Raw genomic sequence first — 18,593 nt, forward strand, 5'->3', positions numbered from 1 at the left:
TGGCGGCCAGGCTGCTGACGGGGGCCATGGGGCCGTGGAGCCGGTTCTGCGGCTGGTCTCCTCTGGGACATCGTGCGGGCCGGGCCGGGCCTGCCTGTGGATCAGAACTTGGACAGGCGCGGTCCTCAGGGCTGGGGGGCTGAGGTGGAGTGGACGGCCTCAGGTGACACCGGAGAGTGAGCGAGCATGGGCTCGGGCTGTCCTCACCAACACGGGGAATCCGAGGCAGAGCCGCTGATCTTCCCGGAGCTGCCTGCAGGTGCCACCCAGCTCCGGGAGAAGGAAGAGCCTGGCTGGGCTCTGCCCTTCTCTCTCTGCAAGGTCCTGAGAATCCTTTCAGGTCAGCCAGGTTGGGGATGGCGGGAGGGCCAGGAGCTCCTGAGGTCAGGGCTGGTGGGCTGGCGGGGCTGCTCTCGCCTCCGGGGCCGCGGTGGGGAGCCTGTCAGTTGGCACCTCCTCGGGCCTGGCACCAGGCAGGTCCTGAGGGAGCTCGCAGGGCCACAGAAGGAGCCTGCGGCCTGCTTTGTGGAATGTTCCCTCCGTGATTCGGTGTTCAGTGATAGGTCCTTGGCCTTGGAGAGCTTTGGCTGTGCCCAGCAGCTCAGAATGGGCCAGAGAAGAGGTTGGCAGAGCGTGTGAGAGGGCCCAGCTGGGGGCCCTGCAGAGAAGGGCACTTGGCGTCTGCTCGCAGTGGCCCACCCGGGTCACCTTTGACACGTCTGCCTCTTTTGTAGGCTTGTCTTTGGACTTGATGTAGGCAGAGAAAAATCTAGAGGCAGAGAGGCATTGGTGAAGGTCGCTGCAGTTTGAAGGTTAGCGTTGCTGTTGCCATTAGTTTGCTGAGTCGGACAGTGTGCTGAGCGGGGTAGAGGGGGGTGAGCGGAGGGGAGTCACTGTTTGACTGGGGACGCAGCTCTGTGCCCAGTGTCCTCCAGGGCTGGGTTGGGGTGTCAGAGGGAAACAGGCCGTGGCAGCTCCATCCCAACGCACCAGGGTGTCCTTGGGGGCATTTCCAGATGACCGTGGCCTCTGCTCTGGTCGCCAGAACTTGCCTTATGCTGCCCTTGTGCTGACCCACCAGCAACATGGGGTGTTGAGCACTTGAAATGTGGCTGGTCCAAGCTGAGACATGCTTCGAGGATGAAATGCACATTGGATTTTGAAGACTTAGTACAAAAAAAAAAAAAAGTAACATCTTTCTAACGATGTGTATATTGAGTACTTGTTGAATTGATAATATCTTGGATACACTGGGCTAAGTAAAATATATGATCAGAATTCCTTTCACATGCTTCTTTTTGCCTTTCTTAACATAGCCCCTAGAAAATTTAAAATTATATATGTGGCTGGCAATATATTTTTTGGGCAGCACTGGTCTAGCCCTTTGAATAGGAGAAAGGACAGTAATAGCGAACACCTGAATAGTGTTGCCTTATGCCCAGCCCTACTGGGGGTGCTTCACTCTTATTCAGCTGTTTAATCCTCACACTGACCCACGAGGCAGGAGCTACCGTTACAGCCGGCAAAGCAGAGGGTGCACGGTTGTCTAATGGTGCGTAAAATGTACTGCAAAAACATTTTTAAAAATTGGATTATCTTCTTATGATTTTTAAAATTTATTTTTCATTAAATAACTTTTTCAGTAGATTCAATAATAATTTTCATAAAAGTAATGCATAATCATTGTAGAAAATTTGGAAAATGTAGAAGCATGTGCAGGTTTCCTTGCCCGGGGTGAGACTCCCAGCCCCCCAGGGCTGTGCTCGCCAAGGCCCGCTGGTCTCAGGGCATCTTTGGTATCTTCCCTGGGTCTTTGCTGTTCCCCCTGCTGTGGTCAGCGTGCTCCTCCAAGTGTTCTCCACTCTCTCGGCTAGTGTGCTCCCGCCCCCCAAGCCAGCTGGAACTGTATTTAAAGTAGAGGAAATAGGCCCTGAGCCAGGCTCCTGGGCTTTCTGTGTGCACTTAGTGGCACCTGCTGGGCTCCTCAGGCCTCTCCTAGACAGTAGGGATCATCCACTTCCAACCTCTGCACCAATGAGATGTTAATAAACCTTGATTTCAAAGGGGGGCCTGGTACCCCATTGTCCTTAGACCACTGTCAGTGCCTGTGGGGCCTTCCCCGCAAGTGAGGGCTGTAGCCTGAGCTCCTGGGAGTCCCCATGGCTTTTGCAAAATGTTCCAGTTCCCACCAATGACTGCTTTATATTGCAGTGGTAATGCCTCTCCTTGCAGCTTCAGTGAACTGGATTAGAGAATTCTAGAGTATTGGAGGCTCTTCACACAGACTGTGAAGTGGGCGGCTGCATCCCAAGGGGATGCCCAGTGTTGTCAGGATGTCCTTGGCCTGCAACCATTCCTGGTCCACATTCCATTTGTGCTGCGTCCCCCCCAATGCGTTTCCCCGTCGTACGTTGTTTTGGGGTGTGTGTGTTTGTCGCGTGAGCCTGTAGCAAAGGTGATGGAGGTGGCGGTGGAGGAGGCTTTTCCACCGAAAGCACCAACCTTGAGCCAGGTCTTCTCTGAAAACAACAGCTGTGTATCTCCTACCTTTTTATCCCCTCCCTTTTCAAGATGTCTGGAGTGTCAGCGAAGGTCCCCAGGGGCAGGGGGCACTCCCCAGGGGAGCGAGGCAGGTGTCTGTGTGGGGCTGCTCCGGGCCTCGTGGGTGGAGGGCAGTGGGCAGCCCCCGAGCGAATGCTCAGAGCCCTCAACCTCCTCCTTGCAGGTCTGGCCGTGGGTCTGGGCTTCGGGGCCCTGGCCGAGGTCGCCAAGAAGAGCCTCCGCCCTGAGGACCCCTCAGGTGAGCTGGGCCCTTGATGGGGAGGGCAGGGTGGGCCCTGAGAGTTGGGCCTGTCAGCTCCCAGCTCCCACCTGCATTCCCCGAAGGTTGGCCTCCAGGGGCATCTTTCATCTTGTGTTCCGTGTGAATGGCAGCCCTGGAGTTTGAGGCCTGAAGGCTCTTCTGTTCCTGTCCCGGCCCACGTTGGCTCACCCAGCCGTCCTGGTTCCTCCGGGCCCGCACACCTTCCCTCTTCTGATAGGAGCCTCAGGTTTGGCCCTGCCTCTGCCTCTGCTCTGCAGAGCTGCTGGGACCCCAGGTCTGGCCAGGTCAGGTGCCCAGGGCTCCCCGTTTGGCTGTGGTCAAGGGGCATGGGAACTGCTGGAACAGACCCCATGGGGCCCCCCATTCCCCCATCTCGTGACCTGGGGTGGCCATTACCTCTCCAGCTTCAGACGCTTTGTCTCTGAGGTGAAGATCATGACTCCTCTGTCCCCTTCCTCCCAGGGTCAGCCCGGGGTCAGGTCAGAACGCTCAGTTCCCCCTTGTCTGGGTGGCCAGCTGTGGGCGGTACTCCATGGAGAACATTCTGCAGACTGGCTGCTCTGAAACCTGGGGTGCTTATGATGCTCTGATGATGAGTCAGGGGGCAGCTGGAGGCTCCACCCACCTCCTTCTACCTGGTCCCCTCCCCCAGGCTTGTCCAGGTGTTGGGGGGAGGCGGCTAGACAGGTGCAGGGCGCTTCCCCTTCAGCAGGGTCCTGGGGGCTGTTGAGAGCAGCCCTGCTAGAGCCATCTGCTTGGTGGATTTCTCAAAGTTTACTTGAAGTTCTGGGTTGAGTGCCCCCTGCCCCTCGCCCATTCAGGGACATCAGTTCATTCCGGTACTTGACACCTCCTCCCCCCTTCCCTGGGGACCCTGAGTGATCCCCACTGGCCTGCTGTGCTGTGGTCCCTGAGGCCCTAGTTACAGCCTGGGGGCCCCGAAGTGGGGCCTGCCAGCCACCTGGATGGCCCCGCTTCACCTGCAGAACCCTCTCGAGGGGATGAGGGGCCTCCACGGAGAAGGCGCTAGCCTGTCCTCCAGGCCGCTGAGTATGTGTGTGTCCTTGGAAGGGACCGGAGAACAGAGAGGATTAGGGAGGGTATTTTTAGTGTTGGTGCTGAGACTGGGAAGTGAGAAGCCAGCGTTCCCCAGGCACAACCTCTCCCATCGTCCCCCCCAAAACTGGCTGCCCTCCGTCCTGCCCCGTCCAAGCAAGAAAGAAGCTATACTGGCCCCAAGGTTACAGCTGGTGTCCTTTGTCAGGGAGGCGGTGGCCCTTGTTGGGGGTCAAGGGGCCTAGTACCACTGGCCCAAGAGCAGGATGTGGGGCTCAGGCCCAGAGGGACGTGCTCTAGCTTCCTGAGCAGGCCCGGGAAACCCTGGGCCTGGAGGGCACCGACCAGCCTGGCCTAGGCCTCCCCAGGGAGCCTCTCCTGAGGGGGGGCCCGCCCACCACGCCCTTAGGCACCCCCGGCTCCCCCCGGGTTGTTTTCAGAACCAGCCTTGCCCGGGCAGGGGCCCAGACTCCAGCCTGTGGAGACTGGCCAGCCGTGAGGAGCGGCTGCCTGGAAAGCGCAAGAGGGCCGGGCGCCGTCCCTGGATCTCAGGGGCGCTGCTGTCTCCCGGGTCTGCCGTGTCCCTAGGGGAGAAGATCTCCCTCCTCCCGCCTGGGCCGTGGCCTTCTCTTCCAGCGTCTCTGCCCCGCCCACCTCTCCTCAGGGACACAGGCCCAGGTCCTGGCCCACAGGGCCCAGGGGCTGGGGAGGGCAGAGCGGACATAGAGGGCCGCCTGTCCCTGCTGCTGCCCGAGGTAAGGGGTGATCTGGGCACCCTTCTTGGCCTAGACACCCTGGAGTGGTCCTGCCCCGGGGCTACAGCTTTCTTGACCCCCGGCAGCTGGGCTTCTTCCTGTGGAGCTGAGATCTCCCCACTTCCCGGGACCCTGTTCTGCTGTCCGGGACCCTGGGGTGAGCCTAACCCCGCGCAGGCCTAACAGCTGCCCTCAGGTGTGGAGGGCATCCTCCACATCCTCCTGCAGCCCACCCACCCTGGTATATCAGAGGCCATGCTGGACACGGCCCCGGACGGAGGGCAGTGGCATGACGGCCACCTCCCGTGTTCCCCCCTTGGGGACCCACCTCAGACCCACTCTGAGCGCTGGGCCAGGCCTGTGGTGATGCAGGCTGAGGAAAGTGCCAGGCTCTGTGGGGGGCAGCCCTCGGGGATTCCTGATCTAACTGGGCTCACAGGACAGAGGGCAGGAAAAGCACTGACTGTCACCGGGTCACCCCCTCCTCATCACCTTGAGTCACCACCCTGCACCCTCCCACCCCCGACTGTGCTGAATGGAGGTCATCTGCACACCTGAGGTCCCTATGCGTTCTCCCCGGGCCGGCTGGCACCAGCCCGGTGAGGCTGTCCTTGACCCTGAGCTCCCCTCCCTCGAGGACTGCGCTCTCACTGCAGCCAGTGGCCGCAGGTGACTGTGTAGAGACTCCAGGGGTGCTGGTGACCTTTGTTCAGGACACTGAGGGGCGAGGGACAGGGACTTGGCAGGGGCTGATACGGAGGGAGAGGCCCCGTGGGCGAGCCTGTGTGTGTGTGTGTGTTGGGAGGGTGTTCAGGTGGGCCCGGGGAGACCTGGGTGGCCCCGGAGGGCCTTCCTCGGCATCTGGGAGGTGGGTGTGAAATGTGGGTTAAAGTTGCATTGCCGGTTTTGTGGATCCCCGGGAGGAAAGACGTTGACTGAGCCCTTTGTGTCAAGCTCTGTGCTGGGACTTTACTGCATCTCATTTAAAACGTGTGAAACCCTGACCTCTTGTTATTGTCCCTGTTTTTACTGGGAGAACCAGTGGTTTGCCAAGACCCACAACCAGGGGCGGGAGGAGGGGCCTCTGGGGGATCCCAGGCCCAGCAGCCCCGCCTGAGGGAGGCCATGGTGACTTTGCTCCTCTGCAGGGAAGAAGGCCGTGCTGGATTCCAGCCCCTTCCTGTCAGAGGCCAACGCGGAGCGCATCGTGCGGACGCTGTGCAAGGTGCGCGGGGCGGCGCTCAAGCTGGGCCAGATGCTGAGCATCCAGGGTGAGTGCGGCTGCGCGGGCTGGGGGCGGTGAGGCAGCGTGGGGAGGGGAGCTGGGCTGAGCATCCAGGGTGAGTGCGGCTGCGCGGCCTGGGCGGTGAGGCAGCGTGGGGAGGGGAGCTGGGCTGAGCATCCAGGGTGAGTGCGGCTGCGCGGCCTGGGCGGTGAGGCAGCGTGGGGAGGGGAGCTGGGCTGAGCGTCCAGGGTGAGTGCGGCTGCGCGGCCTGGGCGGTGAGGCAGCGTGGGGAGGGGAGCTGGGCTGAGCGTCCAGGGTGAGTGCGGCTGCGCGGCCTGGGCGGTGAGGCAGCGTGGGGAGGGGAGCTGGGCTGAGCATCCAGGGTGAGTGCGGCTGCGCGGCCTGGGCGGTGAGGCAGCGTGGGGAGGGGAGCTGGGCTGAGCGTCCAGGGTGAGTGCGGCTGCGCCGCCTGGGCGGTGAGGCAGCGTGGGGAGGGGAGCTGGGGGGCGAGCAGTGGGGGGCGCTGCACTTGGCCCCACTGGGAAGGGGTGGGAGGTTTCCTGCCCACAGGCTTCTCTTGCTTGAAGCCTGGCTGTTAACCCACCTGGGATGTTGAAAAACAGCGTCTTAAATAGGAGCCCACGGTTGTTTTTCTGGCTTCTTTCTGAATGTTTTGACATGTCCAGAGGTCCTGGCGTCTCAAAAGTTGGGGAGAGTCCAGCTGACGCCCCCCGGCGCCCCTGCGTGGTGGTCCGAGGGTGCTGTTGAGGGAGCTCACGGGCCTGCGGTGGCGTGACGCTGGGGCCTGGGCTGTGTGGCCCCGAGGAAGGAAGGCGGGGGGAGGCGGCAGCGGCGGAGCCGGAGGCTGGCTCATTGCAGCCCCCAGAGCAGAGCTGGGGTTTGGGGGGCCCTCGGGGCTTCTGATGGTGCCTCCCAGGGAGGAGCACCCGAGGGGCTGGTGTCCTGAGTGGGAGCACAGCCAGTCCCCCCCACAAGCAGTCAGATGGACTCACTGAACTGGCCAGGTGCAGGACAGGAATAACCACCCAGGCAGGTGGGGGCGGGCACTGCCTGTGCCGGTGCGGACTCCCGAGCGGCACGCGCCCCTCGGAAGCCCTTCCGTGCGTGAGCCCCGCCTCTAGGACGGAGAGCCTCAGAGATGCGGTCAGGGCTCTGCAGGAGCGGCTTCATCGAAGGATTCTTTCTGGTCTCAAACAAACTGAAGTCAGCCGCTGTCCGGCGAGTGAGCTGCGTGTTGAAGCTTCTGTGTGCATTACAGAGTATTTCCGAAAGCTATTCAGCGACGTGGGAAGTGCTCGTGAGAAACGGCTTCAGGAGGGGAGTCGGCCAGAGCATCTCCAGGCAGCGTGACTGCAGTCAGGGAAAAACGCATAGGAAAGGGTCAAAACGAAAAAAGAGAATGGTAGTTCTCTGTATGTAGATTATGGGTATTTTAAACATTTAATACACTTTATTCCCTAAATGTGTTTCTTTTATAATCATAAAAAGCTATGCCTGCTCTTTCTAAGGAATCCACCTCCTCAGGTCCCTGGGTGAGTTCAGAGGCCCCGGCACACGCTGCCCCGCACGCCATCGGCAGGGCCCGGGCTGCACAGATGCACCCAGCGCCTGGGTGGGGAGGGGTGCCGTGGGCCGGGCTGCGGGGGTCTCGGATTTGGTTATTGGCCGAGGTGGGCCAGGAGTGTGCACGGGTCAGTGTCCCTGCGTGCCCTCTGGAGCCTTGGTCCGCAGTATCAGGGGTCTGTGTGCCAGTGGGGAAACGCTCTGTGGGAGCAGGGAGAATCCGAGGCTGGGCAGGCTGTGTGGCATTGGGCCTGTGCCTCATCTTCTCTGAACCTTGGGTTCAGCGTTTGAAGGGCAGAGCGGCACCTCGGCCTCCTCCCAGGAGACCTCGCTGGGCAGGGGTGATCGAGGTGGCCTGTGTGCCCTCCTTCCGAGGGGTCAGCCTTCCGCTCTCTGAATGCTCTGCTGCCTTCCAGACGACGCCTTCATCAACCCCCATCTGGCCAAGATCTTCGAGCGGGTCAGGCAGAGTGCAGACTTCATGCCGCTGAAGCAGATGATGGTGAGGCTGGTGCGGCTCAGGGTCCGGGTGCTGGCAGCCCTGCGGGAGGGGTAGGGGGAGGGCCCCTCAGGGTGTCCCCGGCTGTGCTCACGGCCCCTCCCTGGCCTCCCCCTCCAGAAAACTCTCAACAGCGACCTGGGCCCCAACTGGCGGGACAAGCTGGAGTACTTTGAGGAGCGGCCCTTTGCAGCCGCCTCGATCGGGCAGGTGCACCTGGCCCGCCTGAAGGGCGGCCGCGAGGTGGCCATGAAGATCCAGGTGGGCACCCGGGGTGTGGGCTCGGTGCCCTCAGGGGCTGCACAGGGCCAAGCCGGGCCCTGCAGTGAGGGGCCTCTGCACCCTACGTCCCCTATGTGTCCCCGTGCCCAGGGCAGGGCCTGTGTCTCTTCACTTCTGTCCCGGCACTTGGTCAGCGGTGGGTGCTGAGAAGTATTTGCTGAGTGAGTGACTGTAGGAGGGAGGACAGCCTCCCAGCATGCTTGGTTTGGGGGGGTCCAGGGACTGGGGACAAGTGACTGTCTGTCTGGGGCCTGAGCCCAGGGATGGGGATGGGGGAGGGAGCGGTCGGCAGTGGAGAACAGGGTCGTGGTGGGCCCGGGGGTCATGGCAGCACTGGGGAGTCTTGGCTCTGCCTCGCGGAGGTGCGGGGTCCGGGAGGGACACAGCTGGGCAGCTGGTGGGTGGCAGGAGGGCGGGGGCCCCGCGGGGCCCTGCTGGGTCTGTCTTCCTGACTTTCCTCTGTCCCCCGCAGTACCCCGGCGTGGCCCAGAGCATCAGCAGTGACGTCAACAACCTCATGGCCGTGCTGAACATGAGCAACATGCTTCCAGAAGGTCTGAGGCTGCCGCTGGGCAAGGGCAGGCTTGTGGGCGGGCTCTGGGGACCCCGGGGGGCCTCCCGGGGAGCCCCCAGTCCCCCTGACACCATCCTCCCTGGCCCAGGCCTGTTCCCTGAGCACCTGATCGACGTGCTGAGGCGGGAGCTGGCCCTCGAGTGTGACTACCAGCGAGAGGCCGCCTGTGCCCGCAGGTTCAGGTGCGGCTCCAGCCTCGGGCCCTTGCCTGTTGCTCCCGCTGGGGAGACAGAAGGGGCGGCTTCGGATAGCCCGTCTTGGGCTGAAGGCCCCCCCGGCTCTGAGGGGCGATGGCTGGGGTTGGGGCCTGAGGCCGGAGCCGTGTCCCGCCCAGCTTGGGGCATGGCCCTCCGCCTGGGGGGCTCAGCCCCTTGCTGTCCTGTGTGTCGCCCCAGGGCGTTGGTCGGGGTGGGGGATCAAGGAGGCCCGGGTGTCACCTCCCACCCACCCCTGCCAGGGAGCTGCTGAAGGACCACCCCTTCTTCTACGTGCCCGAGATTGTGGATGAGCTGTGCAGCCCCCATGTGCTGACCACAGAGCTGGTGTCCGGCTTCCCCCTGGACCAGGCCGAGGGGCTGAGCCAGGAGATCCGGAATGAGGTGGGTCACAGGGTGGCCCTGGAGCCCCAAGGCCCCCCTGTGGGGCAGAGCGGGCAGGAGGGCTGCTGCGTTTCCCCACCTGGTGGTACGCTTGGCCTCAAAGTCAGCTCTGGGCATGAGGCAGGATGGGGTGGAAGATGGGGAGGGAAATGGGAGTCAGGCTTCCCCGGCCCAGATCCAGGGGCCACCGGGTGGCCCGGCGCTGGTGACGAGGACCCACCCGGCCCCCAGATCTGCCACAGCATCCTGGTCCTGTGCCTGAGGGAGCTGTTCGAGTTCCACTTCATGCAGACAGACCCCAACTGGTCCAACTTCTTTTATGACCCACAGCAGCACAAGGTGAGCGCCCAGTGGGGCTCCCATGGGGAGCCTGAGCTCCGCTGGAGCAGAGTCCGAGATCTGGGGGTCTTGGCCCCCTGCCGCCCTGTCCCCCCAACCCGTGCTCCACTGGGGCAAACCCTCCCCGGTATCGCCCGTTCCCAGGTGGCTCTTCTGGACTTCGGGGCAACTCGGGAATATGACAGATCCTTCACGGACCTCTACATCCAGGTAGGGGTGGAGGCAGGGCTTGGCCTTGGCCCATGCTCTCCTGAGGCTCAGATGGGAGGCTTGGGACTCGGGGACGGGCGGGTGGGCTTCCGTCCTCATGTCCCTGCCTGTCCGCAGCGTTTGGTGCCCGTGGATGAGGCCGCAGCTGCCTCGGGCTCAGGGGAGTAAAGGGGAAAGGTGGGTGGGCCGGCAGCTGGCCTGTGTGGGGAGGGGCAGGTGCTGGCTCCCTGGACCCTCAGGAGCTCCCCCTCTGTGTGCTGCCCACGGTCCCCTCTGCACCTCCGCCCAGATCATCAGGGCTGCTGCTAACCGGGACAGGGAGGCCGTGCTGAAGAAGTCCATCGAGATGAAGTTCCTCACCGGCTACGAGGTCAAGGTGAGCCCCTGTGACTCTGGAGACGCACAAGGCCTGCTGAGCCAGACTCAGCCCCAGGCCGACTTCAGTGTGTGTGGGGAGGGTGAACCATGGACTGCTTTTCCCTTGAAACCTGAAGGGAATCTCAGTTTACAAATGCATGAGATCAGAAGTGACAGCTGCTCTCGAGGGTCTCCACAGGGCCCCTGGGCCGGCCCCACCCCAGCCCCTGGGCTGAGGGCCTCAGGATGCCGGGGGACTGGTCACCAAGCTCTTGTTTTACGCCCCACTGCAGCCCATTCGAGATCCCAGTCACTGGGCTCATTGTGTTGTCGCTCAGGGCCGGGTGGGCAGATGGGATGGCAAAGCGCAGGCCTCACTCGCTCAGGCCTCAGCGGGGAAAGGGTGAGGGGAGCGCTGGAAGTAATCGTAGCAGCCCTCTACATGAAGGGGCGAGCATCTGTGCTCCTGTCACTTCAGAAAGCAGCACCTTCCTCTCCTGATGACAGTGGGGAAGGGTTGCAGACACACGGGTGGTCTCAGGTCTGCCACCTACAAGGAGTGCAGAGGCTCAGGTCAGCTCAGGCCTACAGACTGTTCTTTTTGGAATGACAGGTGTTTTGTAAAAGCTTTGAATTTGAGTGCACCCAGGCAGGGTCACACCCTGCATTCGGCCGCAGACCCCGCCACTTCCTTTCTTCTTACACCGAGCCCAGTGCACACATTAATGATGTTCTCCTGGCCCCGTTCTTCAGTCTGGTTGAAACACTCACCTACCTGGCCCACTCCTCGGGGAGCACTCAGCCCAGGCCCCGTGATGGAGCCCTGGGCTGGTGAGGGCTCTTCGATCTCACCTCCATTCGCCTCCCTCCAGGCCATGGAAGATGCCCACTTGGACGCCATCCTTACCCTGGGCGAGGCCTTTGCCTCGGAGGAGCCCTTTGACTTTGGCACCCAGAGTACCACGGAGAAGATCCACAGCCTGATCCCCATCATGCTGAAGCACCGGCTTGTCCCGCCGCCCGAGGAGACCTACTCGCTGCACAGGAAGATGGGGGGCTCCTTCCTCATCTGCTCCAAGCTGAAGGCCCGGTTCCCCTGCAAGGCCATGTTCGAGGAGGCCTACAGCAACTACTGCAGGAGGCAGGCCGAGCAGCAGTAGCCGCGGGCCCGGCCGCTAGGCGGGACCCTCCGTCGTCCTGCCGCTAAAACTAGTAGGAAGCCGGTGGTACCCACGCTCCGTTTAAACTTCACCCAGTGAGAGGGGGCTGCGCTGCTCAGAGCCCACGGCCAGCACTTATACACGGTTCTCATCGCTGAGTGGGTGTGGGGTGAGAGGCGCCAGCACGGAAGTGCAGCCCCACTGCTGTCTGGCAGAATCTGCTTGTTGTTTATTCATCCTCTGAAATGACTCTCGATAAAAAGACGATTTTATTTCCTTTTCCTTTTTGTAACAGGGCTTTTTGCTAATGTGAATGGTAACCAGAAGATGAGAGTTCTCCCTTTGACTCCCTGCCACCAAAAAAAACCCAAAAACGAAACAGAAAAGCCTTTTTGGATTTTATGGAGTGTGTAATACAAGGTTTGTGTGTGTGTGTGTTTCTAGAATGAGATTTGTGTTTTCTGCCTTTTCCTCTCCGGCTTGGATCTGCACGTGGGAGAAGTGCTGATCTGAGCAGTGCCAACAAGCACTACTTCACCAAGCGAGGCCCACCCACACCTGCTTCTGGCTGGTTCCTAGAGGCTTTTCTTGACAAGCAGAGGTTTCCAGAGAACTGCTGCCTCCTGTGGGGAGGGGCAGGAGCCGCAGAAGGGGAGAGAAAGCCACATGCTCTCTGGGTGTGTGTGGGCCCTTCTTCCCGCTCCGGCGCCTGGGCCTTTTGTGGAAGATGACGTGCACGTGTCACCTGCTTGGACCCAAGGGGTCGTTTCAGGCTGTTAACCTCTGTACAATTCTTGTAATTGTCTGATTTACTTGTTTCAATTAAAAAAAAAATCCTAGCACTGTAGATTAATTCTTTCACTTGTAAAGGATTCTGAGCTGATGGTGAGTGAGGGGCCCGAGGTCAGCGTCACACCCTTTCCCGCCTCCAGACGCTTCTGCAAGGTTTGCCCCTGTTCCCAGCGTGAGGCTCTTGGTACCTGAACCTGGAAGGCTCAGCCCATATTCCTCGTCGGAGAAAGGGTGCGGGGAGGGGACGGCACAGCTGCCAGGTCCCTGCTGCAGCAGCTTCCCAGGCCCCACGGCGCAGAGGCGGAGAAGCCACAGCTGCCCCAGAGGCTGTATGACGCGGTGCTGGCAACCGCGGGAAAAGGTCGACACCAGCCCGCAGGGCGAGGGCCTGGCTTGAGGGGCAGTGACACCCACTTCAGGGTTCAGGCGCGGCTGAGGAGCACTTTCCCAGGGCAAACTTCATTCCTCCGTCACGGGGGCATTTTGAACGTTCAGGCGGGGGCCCTTCTAACGGACTGCGAACACCTTGAAAGGTGCGTCAGATGGTGAAATAACGCGGAGAGATGACAGTGGTCCCAGATGCGTCCTCAGAGTTTTGGGTTCTTAAAGGAAAATTCCTTTCTGCGGTTTGGGATTGACGGGAACAGGCACGCTGGACTCCGGGACAGGATGCAGAGGCCAAGGTGGTCTCCATGACAGCTGCTGGGGGGCCCTTGAGGTTTAGCCCTGAGCCCAGCACCACGCGTCCATCTGCGGTCGGAGCTTCCACAGCCCTTTTAAAGAAAGACTGTACGTATTCTAGTTATGCATTAACTCCTAGGACGCTCAAAGTGGGCATTTTTATAGATGAGGAAACTGAGGCTCAGAGGTTATGGTGAGCTGGCCGGACGTCCATGCTCACTCTAGTCCAAGCCAAAGGTTAGCAAACTATGGCCCCTGGGCCAAACCACTGCCTGTTTTCGTAAGTGACGTTTTCACGGTACTGTCCAAGGTGGCGCTTGTGCTACGTGAAATAGAACAGGGAGGGGGTCTCAGAACAGTTATTTAGCTGAAGCCAATTTAAGATTTCCTTTGTTAAGAAAGGCCTTGCCTGCGTCTCCCCAGCTGTGTCATTCTAACTCAAGAGCTGCAGCACAAGTCGTGGGAAGTGTCCGCTGCTTCTCTGCAGGAGGAAGACGGAAGATCAAACAGCTGCCCCATTTAGTCAGCGGTGGCACCGGCAGGGAAGTGTGGCTGGGGGCGGGCCCTCAGTGCACTGGGCTCCCTGCTGGCAATGGCATACAGCAGCGCCGCCCACAAACGAGGGCACGGCCTGGCCTTGCACACTGAGCCAATACCAGGGAAGTTTTGACCACAAGAGGGGAGTTGAAAGCTTGAAGAGAATGGAACACTATGCCACCTGAGCTATGGAAGGAACTAAGAAAGTCCTAGATTAAACAACTAACCCCACGTCCTTCTAGTGTAACGAGGAAGCCGGATGAGGAGAGGGGCTGGCAGAAATTGGGGTCAAACAAGACGAAAAGAGTCAGTCACCTTTCCTCCGTCCCTCAGACTTTTTAATCAGGGAAAAGAAGACAAAATACTCAATTCGAACAGTTCCCTGTTTTATTGCAATACATCAGAGTCTGGTTAATATTAAGTGATACCAACGTAAAATATCGGCGAGGCATCTTCTGTTACATTTTGACTGTCCCACCTTAAATATTTCTGTGCAAAAGAATCCACACCATTGTTTGGTAGCAGAGAATCTCATAAAGTTCCCTAAGACAATGAGGGGATAAAACCAAACAAAATGAAATAAGGAGTGATAAGAGGCCAAAGCAGTATCTTTTCCCCTTCCATACACACTTATTTGTCAGCATTATATTCTAAACAAAAAAATGATTACACCCAGGCCATGCAAAACTGTACAATAATATTACAATGAGAAAAAAAAAAACCCTAAAAAATTTATAAAACAAATGGTATTACACTATCAAATAAAAAGGCAGGTCATTTTGTTTTCATGAAATTTCAAGGTTGACTTGTTTTCATCAATTTCCCCCCATAAATGCAATGGTTTCTGTGTATAACGGTTGTCCCTGGGAAGGGAGAGGAGCGCCGGCCTACCGGCCAGCGCTGAAACAGACCAGCTGAAGCGAGGCCCTCCTGTGGAGCAGGACAGCAGAGAACGCTGGACTTGCAGAATGAAGTCATCACAAGGAAAGGTTTTAAGATGGGCCCAACGAAATGCCATGTGGCTTCTCTAACGAATGCGGGGACGGGGCCACCGAGAGGTGGGGAGCGAGGCGCCCAGTTACTTCCCTGTTCAGCCCAGCAGACCGGGGCAGTGGCGAAGGCTGGCCGCTGCCGAGAATGCCCCTCTGTCCAGAGAGTGGATGCTGAGCTTTACAAAGCTCTGTTCAGCTGGGAGACTACAGTGTTCGTGGCCAAAGGCCAGCAAATGGCCCTGCTGTACCTGGGGGTTAGGGATGTCCACTCACCCCTCCTCTGGCTTTTCTTTAATGATACCTGAGAGTCCACATAAATGCAACTGGTCTTTCACAGAAGCAGATGCGGCCACTGAGTAGCAAAATGACATGATTCTAACCATATGGAAGGCAGAGAGAGAGAGAGAGGCTGAGAGCCAGCTGGGGAATGACAGATTGTTGCTGTAAACATAACAGGAATTTCAGATTCTTCCCTGAAACCTGGGTACAAGAATTGCTTGGAAAACTCAGTAGATGGACCCTTTTTAATTGTATTTCATAGCCTTAAAACTGTGCTCCCTGGGAAAGAAGATAAATCACTCAGTGTAGGTATGGGTGTGTGTGTGTGTGTGTGTGTGTACACACATAACTAAAGAAGTGAAATCTGCTTTAGCAATCATTTGACAAGGAGGAGGGCTTTTGTTTTTGGCAAAAAGAAATATATATATATATATATATATATGCATATATGTAATTTTATACACCCAAAGCACGAGCAGATTAAAGTAGTCAGAATTCAAGAGTAGATAACAAATTGGCTGAACAAAGATAGCACCAAATACCAACACATCTAGACTATGCCAGAAATGCCTCTTCACTTATTTTTACTTTCTACTGAGAAGAGAAATGAGTTCCTGCTGCCATATACATTCTTTGAATGTCCTGCACGAAAACAAACAAAGGATAACTTCAGACAGCAACATCACATCTGTTCCATGATCTTTCAGTGATCCCTTTCGATGATCATTACGTTTTCTGTTTCTCTAGAACCCATTCCCCATCTTTCCAAACCATTCTCAAGAAGCTTCTGAAGGTAACTGCTTCATATTTAAGAATGGGGATAGGCCCAGCAGAATGATCATTATCTTGGGAAAGTACCTCCCAAACTACTACCCTTGGCAGTGTTTCTCCCCCAAAGTTCTACTATTGGAAGCTAATCATATTTGGGACTGCTCTCTCACTACTGGTAAGACCATTTCAGATTACTGGAGTATAATCCACCTCCCAGTGAGCCCAGCGGCCAAGACAAGCCCTCCTCTTACCTGCCCTGTTGGGGGGCTGCAGGGTATGACTCAACGTAGTGGAGCCCAGACTTCAGGAACGGTTATATTTTGATCCTAAAAGCATCTTTTAAAAATAAGCACCTACAGGCAGCAGAAACTTAGTTGTCAAAGCTATAAACTAATGGCTTAGTGTGGAGTCCCGTGAATCTCAGCCTGGTCTGCCTCCTCAGGGGAGAAAAGGGAGGCAGGAAGAGGCGAGGGGAAAGGAAAGCAGGGGGAGGGAGGGTCTGGAGGAGAGCGGGCCACGTGCACTCAGCACCTGGCTGGCCGGTTCCCTCCTCTCCCGAGAAGTGTCAAGCTTAAGGAGCTACCGGAGTCCTGGCAACAGCCAGACTCGAGGTCTGACTCTTGCTATCTGAATGCACAAAAATATTTTTACATGACACTTCTTTTCCAAAAGCAAAGAATTTAGAAGGTTAGAATTGTGCAGTAATTTATGCCCATCCAAAGCAAAACACAATCAAATCTGAGCAAGCACCAAGTTCAAATGTCAAAGCTGTTATTATTTTAAAATTCTCTATTGTAACATTTTATAATATAATCCCCAAACAGGATCCTTTCTTCCCTCACTGAACCTCAGTAACCTGCTCCAGAGAGTGGCATCAGTGGAAATGGTATAGCTCCCTGTGGCTTGTGGTGGGAAGGCCGGCACAGCTGCTGCTGAGGAGAAAGATGTGAAATCGGGGCCGGGGTGAAACGGCAGTGCTCAAACACTGCAATTCAGACAAGCAACGGCAGGAAACTCCTTCCATTTCAGCTGAATTTTAAAGAAGAGAGCAGAAAATCTGTGTCTATTTCTCAGAGAAATTTAGATTAAAAAGTAAAAGAGAGGCAGATTCTCTTTACTTCCATGAAATATTTTTATTTCTATCTCTTTCTCTACTCATGTGCTTAACTGGTGAAATGACTCTGGAGACATGAAGTCCTGGTCCTGCATCTCATTTCCTTGTGGTAATTAAAACAGCGGGAATCCAAACGGAAATGTGACTAACACCACAATACAGCAACTGAGGGAGGAAAAGCTTGAGCAGCCAAGATGGCCACGCGGGCTGACTTCCTGCCTGCGCCCGGGCTGAGCGCGTCCGTTGCCCACTGGGTGCGGGAAAGAGTATTTGGTTAAGGCTGGTCAAGTCCTTGCGTTTGAGGTTTTACCTTATTTGGTAACTAAACCCCTTTCCCAGGCTTATCTGAGGAAGCCCACACCCCCTCAACACACACCTCCCCCCGCCCCCAGAGAAGCCGCCGCAGCCGGGGCCCAGACGCCTCGCTGCCACTCAGGGAGTAAGGGGATTAGCCAAGGAGAAAAAGCACTTTCATGAACCCTTTTATGGACCTTCAGAAACTATGACATTCCTTGTGTCCTTTCAGGTGGAAGGGATCCAGAAGGTGACAAAATGCATTTCTACATTCATCAGCAGAAGACACCAAAATACAGTAATAAATGAGAAGTGTGGTTCAAATTCTACTGCTAGAAAAAGAAATGTCTTGGATAGAAGTAAATATGCCTTTTAATGATGCTGCTGAAGAGGCTTCAAATGTTAAAAGTCTGGTTTCCAGGTCACACTCCAAACCGATGAAACCAAAGCCCTGGAACGTTCCCTGACGCTCCCAGGTGACTGCGGCCAGTGTGAGGAATGGCGCTAAGGGGAATTCCCACGCCTCTCCCTCTCCCTCTGTGAACGTCAGCTGGAGGCCTTTCTACCCTTTAATATCTTAGGTGGAAAACAGACAAGAAACAACACATTTCTTTAAATTAAGTGATCTCTGTCTCATATATGCATCCATCTTTTGTTGAATACAAGATGCTTCTTTTTATTATATACAGTCAGTATTTAACCTCTACATTTGCGTATTTAGTTAAACTCTATTTTGTAGTAAAATATGCATCGTTTTAGTGAACAGGGACTTACTGGCAACGATCAGATCGACATTCACTGTGGTGCTGAAGGGGCTTGGCGTGCCCGGGGCCCACTGGCGAGAGCCCCACGTGCTGTCTCAGGGCTACAACGAGACTCTACTGTGAAAACAATGGCTGTCTAATCTTATTCTTATAGCTTACATTTGTGTAATCTGCCTACTTAAGCTACCTTTCAGGGGAGGGGTGAAGTATTCTGGAAAGCAACGCTAAGTGTATGAAATGAAATCGGTATTAATCTGAGCTGCTCAATGAAAGTCTGTCTTTACGGCTGTCGCTGTTCAGTCGAGGGGGCGTGGACGCGAGTCCCAGAGGCAGAATTCCTGAGTCCCCGCCTGCTTCTGCTGCGGCCCTGGCGCTTCCAGGCAGGGGTGGGGGGGATGACAGTGAGAGCACAGGGTGAGTGAGCGGAGGGGAGCCCAGAGCGGCCGCTGCCGGCGTCTGGTCTGAGAGCGGAGGCCACTCACGGGTCCCAGCTCCCACGGTCGGTGCTCTCCAGGGAGAGGCTCTTGGTCTTCCGGGGCGACACCGGGCTGGGAGGGCTGCTCAGGTTGGAACTGTTGGAAGCCGTGGAATGCCTCGGAGAATCAGAGTCCTGTGAGGCCCAGAGGAAGACGTCAGGGAGCGGCAGAGGGGCGGGAGGGGCTCAGGCCACCACGGGTCCCCTCCAGCCACCCTGGCCAATGAACTGACGTGACTTTTCTCCCGCCAGTAGAAAGCCCCGTTTCTGAGCTGAGTAAGAGGCACAGAATACAACAAACGCTCAGTCCCTTCTGCAGGTCTTTAGAAATGTAGGCCGTTTTCATACAAAAGCTATGAGAAGTCTGAACACCTCCAGGGAGACTGCAGTTTGCAACCCAAGTGACTGGCTCCGCCACCCCCGCTGCGGT

The 18,593-nt window shown here is 57.2% G+C and overlaps 2 protein-coding genes across 19 annotated transcripts in view; one reads left to right on the top strand and one right to left on the bottom strand.

The window, feature by feature from the left end:
- Positions 1-12,303, top strand: part of COQ8A (coenzyme Q8A) — a 50,667-nt gene extending 38,364 nt beyond the window's left edge. For both annotated transcript variants that reach the window (XM_082470386.1, XM_082470387.1), the window contains exons 5-15: positions 2,726-2,800; positions 5,784-5,906; positions 7,861-7,946; positions 8,064-8,204; positions 8,698-8,779; positions 8,888-8,981; positions 9,257-9,398; positions 9,630-9,737; positions 9,882-9,947; positions 10,237-10,323; positions 11,177-12,303. In XM_082470386.1, coding sequence (XP_082326512.1) covers positions 2,726-2,800; positions 5,784-5,906; positions 7,861-7,946; positions 8,064-8,204; positions 8,698-8,779; positions 8,888-8,981; positions 9,257-9,398; positions 9,630-9,737; positions 9,882-9,947; positions 10,237-10,323; positions 11,177-11,464 — 1,292 coding nt within the window. In that variant the 3' untranslated portion in view covers positions 11,465-12,303. The remainder of the gene's footprint in view (positions 1-2,725; positions 2,801-5,783; positions 5,907-7,860; positions 7,947-8,063; positions 8,205-8,697; positions 8,780-8,887; positions 8,982-9,256; positions 9,399-9,629; positions 9,738-9,881; positions 9,948-10,236; positions 10,324-11,176) is intronic.
- Positions 12,304-13,847: 1,544 nt separating this feature from the next.
- Positions 13,848-18,593, bottom strand: part of CDC42BPA (CDC42 binding protein kinase alpha) — a 316,154-nt gene continuing 311,408 nt past the window's right edge. For all 17 annotated transcript variants that reach the window (XM_082469813.1, XM_082469807.1, XM_082469806.1 and 14 more), the window contains one exon: positions 13,848-18,298. In XM_082469813.1, coding sequence (XP_082325939.1) covers positions 18,167-18,298 — 132 coding nt within the window. In that variant the 3' untranslated portion in view covers positions 13,848-18,166. The remainder of the gene's footprint in view (positions 18,299-18,593) is intronic.

This window comes from Balaenoptera physalus (assembly GCF_965194825.1).
Source record: "Balaenoptera physalus genome assembly, chromosome: 1".
In the NCBI taxonomy this organism is placed as follows: Eukaryota; Metazoa; Chordata; class Mammalia; order Artiodactyla; family Balaenopteridae; genus Balaenoptera; species Balaenoptera physalus.